Source organism: Aedes albopictus, chromosome 1, assembly GCF_035046485.1.
Source record: "Aedes albopictus strain Foshan chromosome 1, AalbF5, whole genome shotgun sequence".
In the NCBI taxonomy this organism is placed as follows: Eukaryota; Metazoa; Arthropoda; class Insecta; order Diptera; family Culicidae; genus Aedes; species Aedes albopictus.
Window position 1 is genome coordinate 116,330,087 of NC_085136.1, and position 22,277 is coordinate 116,352,363.

Below are 22,277 nucleotides of genomic sequence, written 5' to 3' on the forward strand. Positions count from 1 at the left end.
CGCTGAAACTTGGGAGATACCTTCTGGATATATCTTTATATGATAATTTGGTGGATATCTGACATGTTTCTGAGTAGCTTCTATGATTTATTTATTAGTGACCATGGTGTGTTTTTTGATACATACGTTTAGTTGATACCTTTAGTCAGTTTCAAGGATATGCATAACGAGTTTCCTGAGGTATTTGTGTAGCAAAATTTTTGAATAAATTCTTTGGTAATGCTTACATATTGATTTTTTAGTTGAATTTTGATCCATGATCTATGCCAGATTTCTACGAAGTTTTTCAGCCGATACCTTCACTGTTAGCTTTGCGATACTTTTGATAGACCGCTTCTGAGAGTTGTGGCAAACAACTGAAAAGCTGGTGAATGCTTGAATTCGAAATACATCTTGCAAATATTTGTCAATACGCAGCTCGCAGTGCATGAGCTTGACCAAACGGCTCTGAATGAACTTTTGTTGGAATTTCAGAGAAAATCGCAGAAAAGAAAGAACCTCAGAGGCAATTATAGTAAATGTTTTGAACAAATGGTGAGCATTATTTCAGGCAGAACTCTAGAAAAAATCCCTAGAGCTTTTTTGAGTAATTTTTTTCATTCCTGGTTTTCTTCAGAAATTCCAACAAATTCCCTCAGAATTTCTTCCGGTATTTTTACAGAAATTCCTTATGGGAAGAGAAAGAAATTTCTTCGTGGTTTCTCCAAGAGTTCCATCCGGGCTTTTTCCAGGAATTTCTTCCGGAATTATTTCAGGAATTCTTTCCAAGATCCATCCAAAACATATTTTGGAATTCCTTCATGAATTAATTTTAGGATTCTCCCAGAAATTCTTTCCGTGATTTCTTTAAAAACATTTTCCGGGATTACTCCAGGAATTCTTTCCAATAATGATTCCTCCAGAAACTTCTTCCGCGATTATTTCAAGAATTCCTTCTTGGATTTTTTTTTCTCGGAATTTCTTATGAAATACCATCCGAAATTTCCACAGAAATTTTTTTCTGCTATTCCAACAAAAAAAAACTTCAGGAATTTTTTGAAGAATTTCTTACGGGTTTTTCCCCGGAGATTCCTCCAGCGATTGTCCCAGGAATTGCTAACAACATCCCTCCAGGAGTTCGTTCTGGGATTCCTCCAGGAATTTAAATATGGATTCCTCAAGGAATTCCTTCTGAGATCGTTCCAGGAATTCTTTACAGATTTTTTTTACGAAATTCTTCCATAAAATACTCCTGGGATTCCTAAAGGAACTAAAAAGAAATTCTTACAAGATTTTTTTTCAGGAATTCTCAAAGTTATTTTTGGAGTCCCTCCAGATTTTTTCCGGGATTTCTACTGTAGTTCCAAAGGGAATTTAAGAAGGGAAATTTAACCGATATTTCTACTGGAATTCATTCCAGGATTCCACCAGGTATTTCCTTAAGAATTCCTCTAGGTTTCTTTTCCGGGATTCAAGCCAGGATCCGTTCTCAGATTTTTTTCGAGATTCCTCCAGGAATTTCTTATGTAATTTCTCAAGGAGTTCCTTCTAATATTCTTCCGGAAATTCAAGTTAAGATTTCTGTAGGAATTTCTTCCGAGATTCTTCCAGGTACTCATTCTCAGATATTCTTCCATTGCTTTTTTGTTCCTTTAAAAAAGACACGGACACGTTCAATGCTTCCAGTGAGCTTTTCGCTCTTTGAAGGAAGCACGACACTAGACAACAGACTAGCATGCAACGCCCAGTGGCACAGCCGAAAACTTTTCCTGACAGCTGCGGCGGGAATCGAACCCGCGCTCCTCAGCACGATGCGACTAAGAGCTTGGTGACCCTAGCCGCACGACCACGGAGCCGGAGTTCATTTTTAGATGCCTAGGAATTTCTTTCAGGGTTCCTCCAGGAATTCTTTACGGGGTTTCTGCAGCCATTCCTTTCAAGATTCTTCCAGGATTCTAGAATGACATTACTTCAGAAATTCCTTCCGGGATTCCTACAGAAATTAATTCCAAGATTCCTACAGGAACTTCTTCCGGGTATTCTCCAGAATTTTTTAGATTTCAAGTCACAATTCTAAAAAACTTCTATTCCAGCTTTTTTTTTAACTCCGGCTTCTTAAACTTTAAAAGCTATATTTTCCAGCATTTTTCATAAACTCCTTACGACATCCCCCTAAATTTCATGCTTTTCGGAATTAATTTACAGGTTCCCTTCAGGATTTTTGAGATTATGTCACAAGTCTAAAAGAGCTTTGGAGGCATCTTTCCAGAATTTAACTTTGATAGCAATTTCTTCAGCATTTTTTTTCCCAGGTATTCTCACAGGATTGCAGCTATAATTCCTTTTAGGTTTCTTCCAGTAATTCATTCCGAGGAATTTCTTCCGAGATTCCTTCAGGAATTCTACTAGGAACTCCTTTCTGGATTCCCCCATGATCGGGATTGCTTCAGGATTCCTCCAAGAATTACTTTCCGGATTCATCTAGGAATTCTTTCCGGGATTCCTTCCGGATTTTTTGTACGATTCGTCCAGGAATGCTTTCCACCATAACTCCAGGAATTTTTTCCGGGTTTCATTCAGGAATTGATTCAGAGAATTGTCCAGGAGTATCTACAGAAATTGATACAACGATTCCCTGCTGATTCCCTCCAGGATGTTTTGAATAATATCACAAATCTTGTCTCAAATTCAAAACAACTTTGATAGCATATCAGAAAGGGAAATATTCTGGAATCATGCCAAAACACTTCAGGGTTTTTTTTTTAAATTCTAACATTATTTCTCTGAAGTGTTTTGTAAAGATTACAGAAGTATTTGGAAAGTTTGTTTTGACACCCCGAAGTTTAGAAATATAAAATCAATTTTTATCATCATCATTTTCCATTAACATTTTTAATTAAATGATTAAAACTGAGTCCACATAGTTTATGGACAAATAAACAACAAATTATATTTTCATGAAATTCTTCATCCCTCCCAGAGTCATTGACCCACTTAATGCTCATATTTAGAAATAGATTGCCAAGCAATTTTGACTATAATTGAGATCTAGATTAATCAGGTGTAACAACTGCAAACATATTCAACATAATCAATTACATTTGGAAAAAACCCCGTTGTTGTGTATTTTCGGGTGAATAGTTCGATCAATCTGTATTATGTCATTGAACATGTTCCGAAGTTTTTACTCCAATCAATTAGATTAAGCCACCTTCAGCAAACCGAAAGCAACAGAAAATGTCGCAGAAAGGAAGAGCCCCAAAAAAAAGAGAAATCGAAACACCACTTACCTCCTTGGCGATTTGGTCGAGCGCTTGATCTTCGGCATTGATTCGCGAGTTTCCACGACGCCTTCCCACAGCGCCGGGACTGTCCATCGTATCGCTTCCGGTCGTCAACTTGTCGAACAGCAACAACCACGCGTACCACACCTAATAGGACTGCTACTCCGCCTCGTTCTCCTCCTCCGTTCCGTTGTCCACTCCGATCCTCGTTCGTGATCAGTCGGTCAGATCGAACCGGCGATTCTGACACGTACTGAAAATTTTCGTTTTTTTTTTCTTCCTTTGGTTCACACTATATACACAGCTTGACCTTCGGAGTTTCCTCAATTCTCTCACTGAAGGCGCTTCCTTTGGAACGCACTTATTTTCCTTTCGGTAAAACCAATTCACAATCACTTACACATATAAACTTAAAATGCAACAACGTATCAACATACGATTTTTTTTTCTCTAAATAAATACAAATGAAATGCAATATCGCACGGATTAAATCACAGAAGAAGTGTGTTCAAAAACTATCGAACCCAGCTGGGTTGAGTGGTTTGAGTGATGCTCCGGAGATTGAGATTCGTGGTAGAGGATCATTGCGCGATCATTCTCACGTGGTAATTTAATTAGCTAGCTTGAGATTCGAAACAATTTGGTCGGTGGTGAGCCCGTTGGACCAAAGGTGCCACTGCGGTGGTGGTGTAGCCTACTGGGAGTGCACTGCTCACTGACTGCTACGGTCGATGACGACGACGATGATGATGATGATGATGATGGTCGTGATGTGTCAGAGTGGTGGTCGTGATTGTTGGCGTTTCGGTATTGTTGTTGATGATGTTGGGGACGGTTGGAGGTGTTGTTGTTGTTGTTGGTGGTGTGGGGCCACAACGCGAGATGGAGTTCCAGGACATATATGGAAAAAATCAGAGAAGAAAGAAAATACACACATTAAACATTCAACGGTTTGGGTTAATACAGCACAGTCGTAGCAAACGCCACCATCGTGGTAGGGGGAGGTCGAATCCATATGGCACTTCATTTATGGTAAGGTAAGATTAGAGTTTCTCAAACGAAGGGTCACGATGTATTGATAGTAGATTTCAAGAACTGTTGAACGGGAAATAAAGATTGGCAATTATGTAATGATGGTGATGTATTGTCATCAACAAAACATTGGAATTACAAACGACTTAAATTATATGCACACAAAAAACAGCAAGTAAGAGTACTCAAACTTCCATGGGTCGCATATGATGATTGTGGAGGCAAATGTCCGAAAAATAGGTTGTTGAATAAGATGCCCGACAGATGAACTGAATTGCCAATTGTTCTCGTAAGTATGTCAAATCATACTTATCTTCCGATAAATAACAAACATACCTAGCTATGAGCTTATTGTGTTCTTTCAGCATTGAAGTAGGTAACATCTCGAGTTACAAGTAGTGCTAGGGTAATTCACCTCTTGTTGAACACTACCGGAATGATCAACAGTTTCTAAAAAGCTTTTCATCGAGTTTTTTTACCCCATTCCCGGCACTAGAGGTAAACAAAATTGTGCATTACCCAAATTCACAACGATACGACCATTTTCGTCCACTTTTTCCATCTGAATCAGATACCTTTTTGCGTTGTCTTGTTGTTAACTGTGACTGTTGTGAAGATTTTCTGCCGGAAAGTTGATTTTGAACGAGTTTACTGCACCCAGTCCAGCGCCAATGGGAAATAACTTCGGCACCCATCTTTGTGCCGACGAAGTGCATTCATCTGCGTGTAATAGTTGTTTTGAGCGCTTGTGCGGCTTCAGAGTGAACGTGTAGCTCATTGACTGTGGATCTCGTTGCGAAAATGTTGCGGGAGATGATTATCTACGGAAGTGCGTTTGGAAAATATGCGGCAAGTGATTTTTATGATTTATTTGGCTGTGAGGTGCCGGAAATTGACGCGGATGCCCAAGTAGTTCGAAACATTGGTCAACGGCTCATATGGATGCGTACCTCAGGGTGGCCACTCAATTTCAGTTTTGGAATTCCCGTTTTTTCCCGGTTTTCCCGGTACGATTTTTCAACTTTTCCCGGTTTTTCAAAATGGACATTTTTGGAGTATGTAACATCCAACTCTCGTTTTACGTAAACAATGGAACAATGTAAAACAATCCACTCAAAATTTTGCATTTAACTAGTAAATACTAATACTTTTCCTCAATAAACCATATTTAAGAACGATTTACAGTTAAAAATAATCAAACTGCTTTAGCACTGTCTTGCAACAACGTTCTAAATGATGATAAGAATAAAGATTTTTCAAGCTATTCTTCTACTGAACTCTAACTTAAAGCTTGTTTTCACACTGCAATGAAGAAGTACTCTACCCTCTCCGTCTGTTAAGAATGACCACCAACCAATGATTGCAAATATTCTCAGTCAATGTTAGGTCACGCCACAAAAGCTCAGATTATTGGACGCAGCTTAATTTCCTCTAATTCCTCCCTCTTGCGGGGATAAAGAAAAGAAAGTTCAGTTAAAACCAAGTGTAATTCTGAACAAATATGTTTTATTCTTATAACAAATTTTGCACCAGTCATTTTACATCAGATGTGGAGTAGTTCGAGTAATATGCAATCGAACGAATCGATTTTAGAATCACAGTGTGTAGCTCCTAATACTAATACTTTTTTTCTGTTGGAAGTATATTAAAGAAAAGTTTTTGGGAATACGGTCCTTTTGAAGATTAGGTTAATATTTTCGTAGCACCATAAAGTGCACGTTGAACAGAAACACCTGGGTGATACTTCCGCTGCTTTTGAATACTTAAATTTTACATGAACATCTTTCTGGATATTCATGTCTTTAACTTAGCCGAAATAAATTTGTCCAATTTTAAATATCGTTTCTAGTCACAGAAGTCTGAAAACAATTTTGGACTAAACACGTAGTCACGTGCTTGCTTCCAGAAATATATGAAGTATTAATTATCTATTTCTTACGACTTTGAACAGCCAAAAAAAGTGTACCCAAAAAATACCTGAACAACATTTTCTGCATATTGGCTAACTTTGAAATAGTTGTAAATTAATAGTGTTTTGCATGTTTTGATAATGGTTCCACTATTTAAACAAGTAGTTAATCCAAAACTAATGGGGTTACAATAATATTCTGAAAACTATTACATCTAATTCCGTTTTTCTCAAGTTCGTCAAAAATGTTAAATATATTTAACACAATATATTCTGATCGAAAGACACAATTCTTTCTCTTCAAATTCACTTTCAATATTTAACCCTCTTTCCCATGATTGCTCTAGAGCATCATCGAGTTTTTACAATACAATTGTAATCTCATTAGGTAAACCCAACTACCAACACACGTTTCAAAAGTAAAACTATTAATAAACAATCAACTTTACAGTTACTTTTACTTTTTCGTTGATTTTGAAAACTTTTACCAATTCAGAATAAGTTTTGTTCGATCACTTTATTCGGAAACGCTTTTTTGACATAGAAATAGTCGTTCAAAAAACTGGGGTGGAAAGAGTTGATCCTTTATGAAATTTTTTATGATTGGAATGATGCTGAAGTTCTAATTTTTTTTCACAAATTCGATAATGAATTATTAAAATTTCGAGAAAAACAAGATTGTACAGGATATTAACCGATAATTTAAATTCAGCTTGCTTATACAGACTATCGATGAGTTGAATAAAATTCAAATATGTTCACCTAATTTCTCTCAACAATAATTTTCCCGGTAAGCATCTCAAATTCCCGGCTTTTTCCCGCTTTTTTTCCGGTCGTTCTGAATTCCCGTCTTTTTCCCGGTTTTCCCGTTTTTCCCGGTTCGGTGGCCACCCTGGTACCTGACTGCCAGTATCGTGGAATCGATTTTCTAACAAATTTTTGAAGGCTTTTCAATAAAAAATATATTGAAAACCTTGCACACGAAAAACTGTGTCATTCTTAAACTTTAATGAATCAATTAATTAATTAGGGTTTCAACTTATTTCAGGGTTTCAGATGACATCAGGGAACGCCTCTGAAACTGTTTGAAACCGAACACTCCTAGAACGACCCTCAAACCACTTGGGATCCCCTTGAAACGCCTCTGAAAGATCATGGAACACACCTGAAACCACTCAAAATTCCCTGGAATGGTCCTGAAACCTATTGAAAACACTTAGAACGCTCCTAAAACTCCTTAAATCCCTTGAAAGACCCCTAGAATGCCGCTGAAAACTTCTGAAACACCATGAAACACCCATAAAGACTCCCTGTAACAGCCCATGAATGCGCCCTCAACCTCCTGAAAGCGATTAGAATACCCCTGAAACGCTCCTGAAGAACCCAGGAACGCTCCTGAAGAACCCAGGAACGCCTCTGAAACACCATAAAGCCCTATAGAAGGTCTCTAAAACCCCATGGAACACCTCTGGAACGCTTTTGAAACCCCATGAAGCCCACTGAAACTGAAACACTCCTGGAACGCTCTTGGGACTCCAAGAAAGCCCATTGAAAACTCCTAGAAGGCTCCTGAAACCCTCTGGAAAACCTCTGAAACCCCCTGGAACCCAAGTGGGACCCCCTTAACTCCATGGAACACCCCTGAAATGCACTGGACACCCCTTGAAAACGCTTTGTATTCCATTAATACGCCCAGATTCACCATGATAATCATGCTTTTTGAAACACTTTTTGAACTCGCAACAGCAGGACTCGTCTTATTGAACCGTGCTCCAATGTCGATAATCAATATTCAACAATACCAACCGTTATGTGCCCCACACAATGCATACGTTTGCGTGTGCGTGACAGTAGTTTGGCAGATTTCCTATGGAAAAACTGTCAAAAAAAACGCAAACCTCGGCGGAACGGACGCTATGTGTTCCAGGCTCTACAATAGGACACGTTCGGCTTAGTACTAGAATTGAAGTATTGAGCTGGTTTTTTTTATGTATGGTATGATGAGAAGGCCAATTCTCCGTTGTAATAGTGGAAAAAGCGTGGGTATTATGATTCCTTGCCTTATTCGATGCTGATTGAGCAAAATTTTGGGTGACTATGATGTTTAAGTTGCAAGAAATGGAGAAAACAACAACACGGTTCCCTAAAGTTTGGCTCAAACAGCATAAAATTAGGCAAGGAATCATAATATCCACGCTTTTCCACTATAACATGGCAGAAACGGAGAATTGGCTTTCAGCTCATTACTTCAATTCTAGTACTTCACCGACTGTGTCCTCATGGCGACGTCTACAGCGACGAAGAGGAACTTGCGATTGGAAGCTCAGTACATGGAATACTGCAAGTCTCTCAATGTCATTGGGATGGATCTATGACATTTGGCCGAAAGTACATTTGGTTAAACGGACATTTGGTCGAATGGACATTTGGTCAAAACCCATTTAATGAAAGAAGATATTTAGTTGAATGGACAATTCGTCGAAAGGGCATCTAGTCGAAAGGCACTAAATGTAATGTTATGTTATTATTTTCATTTCATTTATTTAGTTCAACATCAAATTCATGATAACACTGAGTCAACAATTTGCCGCCATAACACTCGATTTGAGCTGCGTCGGTCACGACCAACGCTCGCCACATCACGCTTCACCTGGTCCGCCCATCGTGCTCTCTGTGCTCCACGCCTTCTTGTACCAACCGGATGGTTAGCAAACACCAACTTTGCAGGGTTATTGTCCGGCATTCTTGCAACACGCCCTGCTCACCGTATCCGTCCAGCTTTAGCCACTTTCAGGATGTTGGGTTCACCGTAGAGTACAGCGAGCTCGTGGTTCATCCTTCTCCGCCACACACCGTTCTCCTGCACGCCGCCGATGATCGTCCTTAGCGTCGCTCGAAAACTCCGAGTTCTTGAAGGTCCTCCTCGAGCATCGTCCATATCTCGTGTCCGTAGAGAACCACCGGTCTTATTAGCTTCTTGTACATGTTACATTTGGTGCGGGGGTGAATCTTTTTTGAGCGCAGTTTCTTCTGGAGCCCGTAGTAGGCATGACTTCCACTGATGATGCGCCTTCGTATTTCACGGCTCACGTTATTGTCAGCCGTTAGCAAGGAACCGAGGTAGACGAATTCTTCTACCACCTCGAAAGTATCCCCTTTTATCGTAACATTGCTGCCAAGGCTTGTCCTGTCTTGCTCAGTTCCGCCTACCAGCATGTACTTTGTCTTAGCCGCATTAAGCACCAGTCCGACCTTTGCTGCTTCACGTTTCATGAGGGTGTACAGTTCTACCACCATTCCAAATGTTCCAGCAATAATAACCATATCATCCGCAAAACACACAAATTGGCCGGATTTCGTGAAGATCGTACCCCGGCTGTTGAGCCCGGCTCGTCGCATAACATATTCCAGGGAGATGTTGAATAGTAGGCAGGAAAGTCCATCACCTTGTCGTAGTCCCCGTCTAGATTCGAATGAACTGGATAGTTCACCCGAAATGCTCACGCTGTTCTGCACACCGTCCATCGTTGCTCTTATCATTTTGGTCAGCTTCCCGGGAAAGCTGTTCTTGTCCATGATTTTCCATAGCTCTGTGCGGTCGATACTGTCGTATGCCGCCTTGAAGTCGATGAACAGGTGGTGCGTTGGGACCTGGTATTCACGGCATTTCTGGAGGATTAGCCGTACGGTGAAGATGTGGTCCATTGTCGACCGGCCGTCGATGAAACCGGCTTGGTAACTTCCCACGAACTCATTTACTTTAGGCGAAAGACGACGGACGATGATCTGGGATAGCACTTTGTAGGCGGCATTTAAAATGATGATCGCTCGAAAGTTCTCACACATTAACTTGTCGCCTTTCTTGTGGATGGGACAGATTATCTCTTCCTTCCACTCCTCCGGTACCGGTAGCTGTTCGGTTTCCCAGATCTTGACTACTAACTGGTGCAGACAGGTGCCCGGGCTCATCTTGTAAGGTCTGCTGCAATACCGTCTTTACCACTACCAGCCGCTTTGTTGTTTTTGAGCTGGTGGATGGCATCCTTAACTTCCCTCAGCGCGGGAATTGGATCGTTCCCGTCCTCTGCTGCGTCAACATAGTCATATCCTGCGCTGCCTTGATCCCCCGTGCCTACATTCTTTTCGCCATTCGGGTGATCGTTGAAGTGCTGCTTCCACCTTTCGATCACCTCACGTTTGTCTGTCAGGAGGCTCCTGTCCTCATCCCTGCAGACTTCGGCTTGCGGCACGTAGTTCCATTTCCTCGCACTCCGCTTCTTCCAGGTGGCGCTTTTTCTCCCGGAAGAGACGGATCTGCAGCTTCCGCTTCTGTCTGTATCGCTCCATATTCTGTCGGGTTCCATGCTGCAGCATTATCGCCCGCGCTGCGTCCTTCTCCTCCAGAACCGCTCTGCATTCCTCGTAGAATCAATCGTTTCGTCGACTCCGTTCTACATACCCGATAGTGCTCTCGGCTGCATTGTTGATGGCTGCTTTGGCCTGCTTATAAAACCAGTGTATGATGGACTTCTATTTCGAAGTAATACAGTCGACTCTCAATGTCTCGATATTGAATGGACCAACGAGATAGGGAGATATTGAATTGAAGAGTCAATTTGTAATGAACACTAAATAGATTAAAAAAAGCCCGTAACTAGGAAAAACCGACAACAAACAGGCGTGTTTTGCACCTAGGAAACGAGGTCTAGTAACCTGTGAAAATAGGCATATCGACATATAGACATATAGAGAAAAAATCTGGAACAAAAATGAACGGGATCGCATCGAGATAGAGAGCTGTTGAAGAAAAATGTATGCAGAATGAAGGGACCGATTAAACCATCGATATAGGGATCGAGATATCGAGACATAGAGAGTCCACTGTATCTGAAAAAAAATCATGAGGGTCGCACGGCCTACCATGTTTGAGAACCGCTGCCGCCATAAGAAGACATCTTCTTCTATCGAAATTTTGCTAAAACCAGCAAGAGACCTACTATATCTGCGCACAACCTGATTTAATCACAACAAGTAGCAGTCGCCGTGACGACGACGACGACGGCGACTAGAAATGTGCGAATACGGTATGCAAATCACATATCGCCATCACTGACCGCCTCAAACCGCGCACTAGGCCAGCAAGAGTAGTAATAATGGCAATGAGCAAGATACATACTTGCACCACTCACTCACTGCAAAGCCGCGCGCTGCACGTCGTTCCAATCTACTAGTGACGACGCGGATTCGAATGCAGGCAAAAATTGCATCCAAGCACAGTAGCGCGAGTGACACACAGAAAGTGCCCGAATACTAGCCAGTCAGCCAGTCAGCCAGTCAGCCGGCATCATGGGCAGTCAGTGCCAGTGGTGCAGAAGTTGTTCGTGTGCGGCCAATGATTTCCACGAAACCATAAATGGGAAGGAATTCGAGATGGGATTTTTTTTACTTTTATCAGCGATGATGAGATTCGGTGAGGAGGGAGACGGTGTGCGGTGGCGAAGTGATTTGGAGGTACGCCACTATTTTGGGACTGGGGGGGATGTTGTTATGCAACTGGTTATTACCGTGGGGATATCACACTTGCGAGGGGTATTCAAATTGATTTCAAGGCAATGACACCTTAAAAGGATGCTTTCAAAACAGTTGCGTGCTGCAGGAAACTTCGTAAGTTTCTACACTTGTTGATTACAAACATGTAAGCAGGAGAAGATACATATAGAAAAGAATCAGATAACCGCTCTCCAGTTAGCCTAGTTGTTGAGGCTATGGATCGCCAATCCGGAGACGGCGGGTTCGATTCCCGTTCAAGTCGGGAAAATTTGCTCGACTTCCTGGGCATAGTGTATCATATTCCTTGCCTCACAATATACAAATTCATGCAATGGCAGGCAAAAAAGCCCTTCAATTAATAACTGTGGAAGTGCTCAAAGAACACTAAGTTGAAGCGAGGCAGGCCAAGTCCCAGTGGGAACGTAGAGCCATACAGAAGAAGAACCGATCAGATAACAGTACTTGAAAAACAGCCAATTATTAAAAGAAGGGCGAATCACAGTTGGAAACTTTAGAAGATTGACCACTAGACAACTCAAGACCACTTTTACTAGAAATAACTGACAATTGCATACTAAGAAGAAAACAATTAAAATTGGGTAATGGCAATATAATCGCCAACCAATTATGTAAATGTATGGTTAGCTAGAAAGACCGAATTAGCTCGTGGTAAGTTATCAAGCCGGCTTCATCGACGGCCGTTCGACAGCGAGCCAGACCTGCACCGTGCAGTGAATTTTCAAGAAATGTTGTGAACACTAGGTCCCAACGCAGCACCTGCTCGTCGACTTCAAGGCGTCATATGGCAGTATCGACCGCACCGAGCTATGGCAAATCAGGGACGAAAACGACTTTCCTGGGAAGCTGATTAGACTGATTAAAGCAAGAAAGGACGGTGTGCAAAACTGCGTAAGGGTTTCTCACTTGTAGTTATTGGGCACAAACGAGGGTGTGTTGTGGATTGACATCTAAGCCGAAAGAGAGATGGTTCTTGAAAAAGGGGAATGTTCATGGTGAGGGCTCGGGTTCAGTTTGGCTTTCTATTCCGCAGAATTATTACCTGTTCTGTGGCTTAGTTGGTTAAAGCACCGGTCTAGCGAATACGGGGTCGTGGGTTCGAATCCCACCAGAACGCGATTTTTTTCAAAAATTTATCTCTCAATTTGTCAATTAGCAAATCTGGTAAATGCCAGTAAAGGGCAACATATATCAGGGTTTCGGGGGAACTATCCAGTTCATTCGAATCTCACCGGGGACTGCGACAAGGTGACGGACTCTCATGCCTCCTCTTCAACATCGTTCTGGAAAGTCCAATGCGACGAGTCGAGCTCAACGGCCAGGGTACGGTTTTCACGAAATGCGGTCAATTTGTGTGCTTCTCGGACGATATCACCAGAACATTTGGAACACGAAGTAGCAAAGTTCGGTGCAGTGGTGAATGCGTCAAAACCAAAGTCTAAGTAGTAAAGTAATGTCACGATAGACGGGGATACTTTCAAGGTGATGGAGTCTACTTTCGATCCTTATTGACGTAAGTCGTGAAATCCAAAGACACACCATTAGTGGAAGTCGGCCCTACTACGGGCACCAAAAGAAGCTGCAGTCTAAAAAGTTTGTTGTTTCAGAAGGGGGTTTATAGGGGCTTTCATGGAATTTGAGAGGGATGATAGAAGAGTTTCAGAATGGATTTTTGATGATTTCAAAAGGGTCAAAGGGCTTCGGGGGTATTCTGGAGAGTGTCAGGAATGTTTCCGGATATTATGGACCTTCCAGCTTCAGGAGGCTTCAGAGGTGTTGTGTGGGACTTCGGAGAACTCCTGAGGGCTTCAGGGAGGTTCCCCGGGGCTTAAGAGAAGTTTCAGGGAATCTAAGGTGGGTTAAGGCATTTCAAGACGTTCCAGAGCATTTCATGGGTTTCAGGAGAGTTTTTTTGGGCTTTTGGGGGTTTCAGAGGTCTTTTAGAAAGAGTTTAAGGCAGTGGCGATTCCCTAACCTGAAATCAACCTGTTCAACAATGTAAATTCTTGAATTTTCTCAACAAACTGGCTTATAACTTGTAGAAAATGACGATAATAGTCGTTTCCGTCCATTGGCAATTTGATTCTGATCCTGAATCCTCCGCAATTGCAAGTTTTAGGGTCGTTGAACAGGTAAAAAGTGAGGTTACGAGACGCCACTGGTTTAAGGCATTGCATGAAGATTCCACTGGGTTACAGGGGATCTCTGGGAGCTTCAGGATAGTTTAAGAGAAGATTACAGAGTTATTAAGGAGTTTCTAAAGGGTTTGAGAGTGCTTCTAGACATGTCAGGGTGTGGGATCCAGGGTTTTCAGGGGGCTTCAGGAGAGTTTAAGACAAGTTTACGGGAGTTTCGAGAGGTTGAAAGGTGTTTGAAGGGCGAGCTTCTGGGGTTTTATAGAAGTTTCTGGGAGTTTAGAGTGCCTTCGAGGCGTTTTCTGAGGCGTCAGGAGAGTTCAGGAGTAGATAGATCTTAGGGGACTTTCAAAACCCCCTCACCCTCACCCTACCAGAGGTTTCAAGTAGGTTAAGAGGGTCTTCAAAGCGTTTCTAGGCGTTTCAGTGTGCTTCAAAGAAACTATTGGCTTACACTTACGGGACCTTACGCGTTTTCAGAATGGTGTTTCAGTAGGTTTCAGGGGACATCCACTGGTCTTAAAGGAGGACTTCTTTGGGTTTATCAACCGAAAACTTTATTGATGGCAGCATCTATATTTTTTAGATAACTGTCTAACGGATTTACTGTTACATATAGTTTAGTTACTAAGCGAACAACAACGAATCGATTGAATCACCCGGATAATTCTGAATTGCACTTGAAATACCATCTGGGCAGTCCCCCAGGAACTCTTTCTGTAGGTTCTATCAAAAATTTTACCTGAGGATACCTACAGGAATTCTGATTACTTCAGAAATGCCATCTTGGATTCCGTCAGAAATTCCTGCTGTAGACTTCTCCTAGAAGTTTCGTCTCAAGATTCCGTTTTGGATACCTTCTGTGAATTACTCTGGAGATTTCTGAAGGAAATGCTTCAGAAGCTCCCTTAGGGATTCTTACAAGGGTTAAGTCTGAGAGGAAAGCATTTGATCTAGCAGGGTGTCTACTCATAAGACACAATAAAATTCCCTGAGTTTTCCAGGTTTTTCCAGAGGGAAATTTTAAATATTAATGAATCAAAAATTAGCATAATTTTTATAAAATTTCTATACTTCTAAAAAATATACAATAATATCCTCAAAACTTAAAATAAAAATTTGAGGAAAAATGTGCAAGATCTATTATTAAGGTCGCGTTAAAAGTGCGACGATGAAGTGCGGAATCTCAAATAAAAGTGCGATTTTGCGTCAGATCGTTCCGGTGTCTTCACCGCACTTATTCATTAGCTCGTGATGAATAAGTGCGGTGAAGACACCGGAACGATTTGATGCAATATCGCACTTTTATTTGAGATTCCGCACTTTGTCGCAGTCCAGTTAGCAATGCAATAAACTATATTCAAGAGATCTTAAATCTTTCGAAAAAAATGGAAAAATCGGTTGAGGATAATTTCTAAACTTTTCACAAGGTTCTTTTGGGTTAATTGCAAAAAAATGCTTTGGCATGCAACTAATGCTGCAAACAAAAGGCAACCAGCCAGAGAAAATACGATTACAGGATTGACTGATGGACCAACAACATTAATGAAACCTCGTCATCCTGTCATTGGAAATTGTTATCCAATAGGGTAACAGGGCAAAATATATGTTCTGTGTTGTGCTTGTCTAATCCAAGTGTGATGTCCTAATTTATTACGCATTTGTAAGGTTCCACTACAAGATGTCATATTTTAATATGCACCTGCAATGACATCCAAAAACTCAAAAAAAATCAGGAAAAAAACATTCAGGATTTCAATCAGTAATTCCACAGACTATACTGCCTATGATCGCATAACTGTCCCATATGAATAGGAAATCCAGCAAATATGGGACTGATATGCGGTCATAGGCAGTATATGACAGTTAAATTCCATACACAGTTTTGAATTTGAACTTGGATGTTTGTACTGTACTGGTGGTGTAGTAATGTTGTGATTCTGAAATTCTACCCATAATTCTTCCTTCAAATCCGTCCAGAATTCCTCCTTTAAATTCATTACCAGTTTCTCGCAGAGTTTTCTCTTGAAATTTTCAAAGATTTTCTTTACTCCAGTTTTCCCAAGTACATCCAGAGGTGTTTACGCATTTCTGATATTCTGCTAACTGTAATTATTATTCTGCTAGAATACGTACCCCCCGGACTTTCTTTCAGAGTTTCTCGCTGGATTCTTCTTGTAGATCTTTCAAAATGTTTTTCTAAGTTCTTCCAGGAATTTCTCTAAGTGGTTTCGAGACAGGTTTCCAAGAGTTTCTCTAGGGATTTTTGCAAAAGTTCTTCCAGGGATTTTTTTCCCAAGGCAGTTTTTAGATATTCCTTGTGGATTTCCTTGCGGGATTTCGCACGTAGTTTCTCTCGGGATTAATTTTAGAGGTTTTTAGAGCTCCTCCTTAAATTTCCTCAATATTTCCTCTTGGAATTGATCCCAGAACTTTTTTCCGAGGCATCATATTTTCTCTCAGGATTTCATCCTTAGTTCCTCTCGATAAGTCTTTGCAAAGATTTTCGCAAAAGTTGACCGAGATTCCTTTAGATACTTCTCAAGGAAGAATTTCTTACAAGAAATCTCGTAAGTTATCCCAGGAGATATTCCGAGAAAAACTCTTGGTAGTTCCAAAGAGGAGCATCCAGAATCTCGGAGTAATTTCTGGTAGAGGTTCCGGGAAGAGCTCTGGAAATATGAAAATCTGTAAGAAAATAATCTCAGGTGGATCACTGCAAGAAATTAGATAAACAACTACAAGGAAAAGCCTTGGAAAATTTCCGAAAAAAAAATCACAGAACGAACTTCATAAGAAACGCCAGCAGTATCTGCTGCAGGAATCCCAGAAGACTCTCTAAAACATCTAAGGAGAAAGTCCAGGATAAATTTAGAAAAACTCTGAGACATCCCAGAATCAACACCGGAAGGAATCTTTCCCTCAGAAGCTCCGACAAATCTCAAAAGAAATCCCGCGACAACATTTGGGATATATACCAGCTGAAACTTCTGTGAAAATCCAAGGAGAAGAAAGCTATCGGAAATATCTTGAAGAAATCACAGGAGAGACTTCGGAAGAAATCCCGGAAGGAGTTTCCGCAGAAAATTAGTAAAAAAAACTCATTAAACCGTTGGAGGACCTTTAGTAGAAATCCCAGGAATAACTCCTTCAAAAGGAATTCCGAGAGAAACTCTAACAGAAATTCCGCAACAATATCTGCGGTATTTCCTTAGAGAAACTGTTGTGGAGATCTCGGGATGAATCCTGGTAGAACCCACGAGAGCAATATTAGGAAAATTTCTAGAGAAACTCACTATGATCCTATGATCCCCGTAAAAATTCCAGAAGAAATCAATCGGAATTGCGGAAGATTCTCAGGGAAGAATCCCGGAAAGAAAAGTTTGAATCTAGGAAAAATGCTGGTAGGAATCTGGAAGAATTTCCGGAAGGAATTCAAAAAGGAATACCAAGACAAATGGCATGAAAAAATACGGAAGAAATCTTGTTAAAAAAAACTCTGGGAGGAATTTCAAGAGGTATTTCCAAAGAAATTTCAGAAAGAAACGCTGACAAATTTCTGGAAAAACCGTATTTTTTTTTTTCATTGGTCCAAAATTCCCTGAGTATTCCAGGTTTTTCCCTGTTAAATAAAATTCCCTGAGGATTCCCGGTTTTCCAGGTTTTTCCAGGTAGTAGACACCCTGTCTAGGGATTTAACCAGGAACTCTTGCAGGATTCCCAGGTGAAAATCCTGAAGTAATCCTAACAAGAAGTTTTAGAGTATTCCCACAAGCAACTCCTGGAGAATTTCTCGAGAGAACTCTTACAAGCTTCCACGAAGGAATTATTGAAGAGTTCCCACAAGGAACTCCTAGCGTATTGCCATAAGGAACTGGATGCCCAAAAATCACACCTGGGAGATTTCTATAGGGAACATCTGAAGGGCTCCCAGAAGGAACTACATACTGGATAGTTTTTTTTCGGAAGAACGAACAAATGGAATTTGAAATTATTTTATAATTTGGAGCGGAGAAAAGCCTAGGGATTTACAGAAGAAGCTCCTGGACATTCCCAGAAGGATTTCCAGGATTTCCTTCATACGAAATGCCCAGAAATAAAACAGGAGAAATTCCCAGACGAAATTCCAGGAGGATTCACAGAAGGGGCTCCTGAAGGATTTCCAGAAGCCACTCCTGAAGGATTATTATAAATTCATCGAGGATTCTCAGAAGGAACACTTGAAGGAAACGCAGTAAGAAATCCGGGAGAAATTCCAAAGACAATATAGACAATCTAGTAAAAGCTTTTGGAAGAAATCAAGACCGAAACTACAGTTACAGAAGGAACTTGTGTATGAATTCCAAAAAGAACTTTTGCAAAAATCCCAGAAAGAACTTCTGAAATAATTCTTTGTCGAGTCCCGGATGGATTTCCTGGAAGAATCTCAGAAGAAACTCATGTTGAAATCCCAGAAATGCTTTTGGAGAAAGAAAAAAAAATCTGGAAAAAAATAATATTGGATGAATTCCTATAGCAAATTCTAAAGAAAATCTTAGAGGAATCCTAGAAGTGTGAATCCTAGTGAATATAAAAGGAATTTAAAGAGGTTAAGAAACGCAGACGTTCCTTAATAACTTCCTGGTGGAACTCGTGAAGATGTCCCCGTAGAAACCCCTCTAACAAATTTAAAAAGGGACATCTGGATTAATCCCAGAAGGAACTCCTGAAGAAACCCCAGGGCTTTAAAACTCTTTCTTTGACAGCTTTTCATCGCATTTCTATCAAGCGGAATGGTATGAGATAACCTATTTAAAGGAATCCCGCAAACATTCTTTGAGGAATTCCAGAAGAAACTCCATGTGGAAACCTCAAAGTTGTAATAGATGAGTTCAAAGACATTGCATAGCAAAAATTGCTTGAGATTTCCTAAAGGTATCCCAGAAGAAACATCTAGAGGAATCTGTGAAGAAATACCTGGGGGAATCTCAAGAACAATTAGTTCGACAGCAGATCCATCTCTTTTAAGAGAGAAAAAAAAACGAAAATTCTACTAGAAGTTCAACGCAACCCTCACGGACATCGTGCCGCGAGCCAAAATGCGCAGAGACGGGAAAACCTCTTGATAGACGGACGTGATGTGTTTGAAAGCTGGAAGCAGCACTTTGATAAGCACCAAAGAACGTTGGAATGGAAGACTGCCTTAACCGGTTAATAGGAACAGTTATTCCGAATGGTTCTTATGAAGTTAATCTCAGATCATCTTCCTTCGTTTACCGCCCGCAGTAAATGAGTTCGTGGTAAGTTATCAAATCGGTTGCATCGACGGCCGGTCGAAAATGGATCGATTGTTCACTCTTCGGGAAATCCTTCCTCAGGAACATACCATACTGAACAAACCAACAATGGACAGTGTGCTAAGCTACGTAAAAGTTGCAGCTGGACAGTAACTACGATAAGGTGATGTACTTTCATGTATTGTTTTATAGAATGAGAAAATCTACTGTAGATGAACCAAAGGTGGTTGTATTGACCCATTAAAAACTCATTTTCTTTTTTCCTTACCGATCAATAAAACGATCAATTCTGACTATACATGTCAATGGTTGCTCTTCCGTGATTGATCTGAACTGGTACCAATTGCACTGAGATCCAACTGAATAAGAGGCTGGGACATTCCACTTATTTTCAAAGTGCAATTTTAGCAGCTCATGCATATTTGATCAATAACGGCGCCGGCCAAGTCCTTATAGTCAGCTGGGAAGGGAAAGGAATGTTAGAGTGTACTGGTTGTTGCTACTAGAGACCGTGTTACGGGTATAAATATTTGTTACAATAATAAGACAGAATAATTGTTTAATGTGTTTAAAGTTCAATATTCGTTCGTTCCTTGTGCTACATGTTGAATTTTAACTTGTAAATATTACCCTAGTATTAATTAACATTTATAGGGTTCTGGCAGGATAGAGGCCAATGAAGTGCAATCCTATTTCGATTGCCAACATTCAGGCCTTTTCGGGCCGCGATTAAGAACTAGATACGTAAAACTTTCCCTGACACAGACTTCAAGTCATAGAGCTCTAGTATCGAAACCCGAAACGGGATGCCCGATTAGGATTAGTTTTCCTAGACAAAACCAAGCTATGAACACAGGAACAAATGCTGTGAACTAAAAGGCAAACTGCCAAATAAAATACAATTCCAGGATGACTGATGAACCCAAACCAATGCATGAAACCTCGTCATCCTGTGATCGGAAGATGTTATCCATCTGGATAACAGGGCAAATTTATGTTATGTGTCGTGTTGCGTCAATTTGTGATGTCTGTATATTGTGCATTTGTAAGGTTCTCTATGTGTTCGTGATATGTTAATCATTTGTAGTAATTAATTTCTTTTATTTTTGTAACAACCGAGAGCACTCTGCGTCCCCACAACCCGCACGGACTGGGGTATTTTTAAACGGAAAAGATGGAAGATCTGGGAGTCACCGTTGGGTCGGTGATGCGATCCATGGATAGGGGATATTTATAGTGTTTGTGATAGATTGTGTGATGAATAAGGTGAATAAGGTCAAGCGGCACAGAACGTTTTGGTTGCATAACTTATAGGCGTTATATATACACTGTGCTGTGAGTAGAAGTTGGAAGGGAGGGAAACGACTTTTTTCAATTCGTTTCTGGTTCTAGCGATGGCTATGAACATATGAATATACATGAGTTGTATATGTAGAGAAGAGAGAGCGAGAGAAAGTGGATAGAAAGATACAAAGTAGGATGAAAAGGACGGGCCAGGGATTGAACCCATGACCTTCTGCATACGAATCAGAAGCGGTAGTCACTAGACCACCAAGCCCGTCATGAAAAAAAAAACTCATTTTCTTTTTTCCTTCATGTCTGCTATAAGGAATAGTGCGACCAACTAGACTTAAGATTGAAGAAGTCTCCATTGACATCATAAACATTATCGAAATTTCGTAAGCAGTTTTCTTGTTTAAAACATATTTTTTTGAAATGACAATGTAGTCCATTCTCCATCTGAAAAACAGTGAATACTTTTTCAAAACTACACTTTATGTTTTGAATAAGAAAACTCCTGCAATAGTGACAATAATATTTTAAATGGTGTCAAAGTTGTAAACTCGCCTGAAACGCTAACTAGCAAATGTTGGATGATCTTCTTATTTCGTCTGTCGTCACGTCCCAACTGGGACAGAGCTTGTTTCTCAGCACATGAAACGCCCTTATACATTTATAATAACTGAGAATTTGCTTTTCCAATTGACCATTTTGCAATGATTATTAATAACGGTGAGACGACCATTTGCTTAAAGATTGTTATCACAAGTAAACGAAACTAAAAAAAGTTAGCTACAAGTGTTCCACAAAATTCACACATCTACGTACATTTTTCTTCTGTCGTCTAAAATTTTTGCGGTGTCCCATTCAAAAGGCAGTCTTATGATCGATGGTTTCCCAAGACAATCCGTCGTTGTCGCAGCGGATGACACCTGTCGTCGCCGAAACTGGCATACACCGGCGATGTCGCGTCGATTTGTCTAACCTGCTGCCACCTGCAAGTGCGTTCCGTACCGTCTCCTCTAGATAGAGTCTCGTACCTCGTATATGCGTCGTCGTTCTATTCGGTTTAATATTACTGCATAGGAGATTTCATTCTTTTCGTTTCACCTAGTTTTGGTTCACAATCGACTCGGGATTTTTTAGTAGTCAAGTCACCTGTTCGGGCATGGTTGTGAATTCACACACGCCCCGGTCGCTGCCTGGTTGAGGAGCCGCAACCAACCCGCGCGTAACCAAGCTCTCTGAATGAACGAATGAAAACAGATTTTCTTGAATGAAAGCCCACTCAAGGTAAGCTCGGTGGTCGAGTAGAGCGTAGAGCGGCGATGGCTTATGGGGATGTAAGAGCGCTAGAGAGGCCGACCGACCGCCCGGTCGGTGGCGTGGAAGTGCGAGGAGGCGTTGTTGGAGTGCACGCGGATGATGAGGAGGTTGGTTGAGGGTTGAAGAGGTGTTTTTCGGCTTTTAAGTACCTGACGAAAGATTGAAATCCACACACGAGTCAAGCGAGAGGCCAATGAATGAAATGGAAAAGAAAGGAAAAGAAACGGGTAAGAAAAGCGAAATTAATTTGAATTGCGTCTATAATCACACACTGGCTGTCTGTCTATACACACAACAACGACGCCAACAGAATCGATCGATCGGCCGACCAACTGAACATCGGCATGGGCGTATGGGTTTGGGGGTGCCAGGTATACCATAGAATTATGGCCAAAATTCAAAATTTTAATCGCAATACATAATACTGGGAAAAATGAATTTACAGTTTTTGATAATCGCGGACAAACGTGATACTCACAAGAAAAGG

The 22,277-nt window shown here is 40.9% G+C and overlaps 1 protein-coding gene across 1 annotated transcript in view; it reads right to left on the reverse strand.

Annotated features, from left to right (window-relative positions):
• LOC109402218 (leucine-rich repeat flightless-interacting protein 2) overlaps positions 1–22,277 on the reverse strand; it is a 445,842-nt gene that overhangs the window by 203,285 nt on the left and 220,280 nt on the right. Inside the window, exon 3 of the mRNA XM_062845229.1 lies at positions 3,270–3,982. Coding sequence (XP_062701213.1) covers positions 3,270–3,356 — 87 coding nt within the window. The 5' untranslated portion in view covers positions 3,357–3,982. The remainder of the gene's footprint in view (positions 1–3,269; positions 3,983–22,277) is intronic.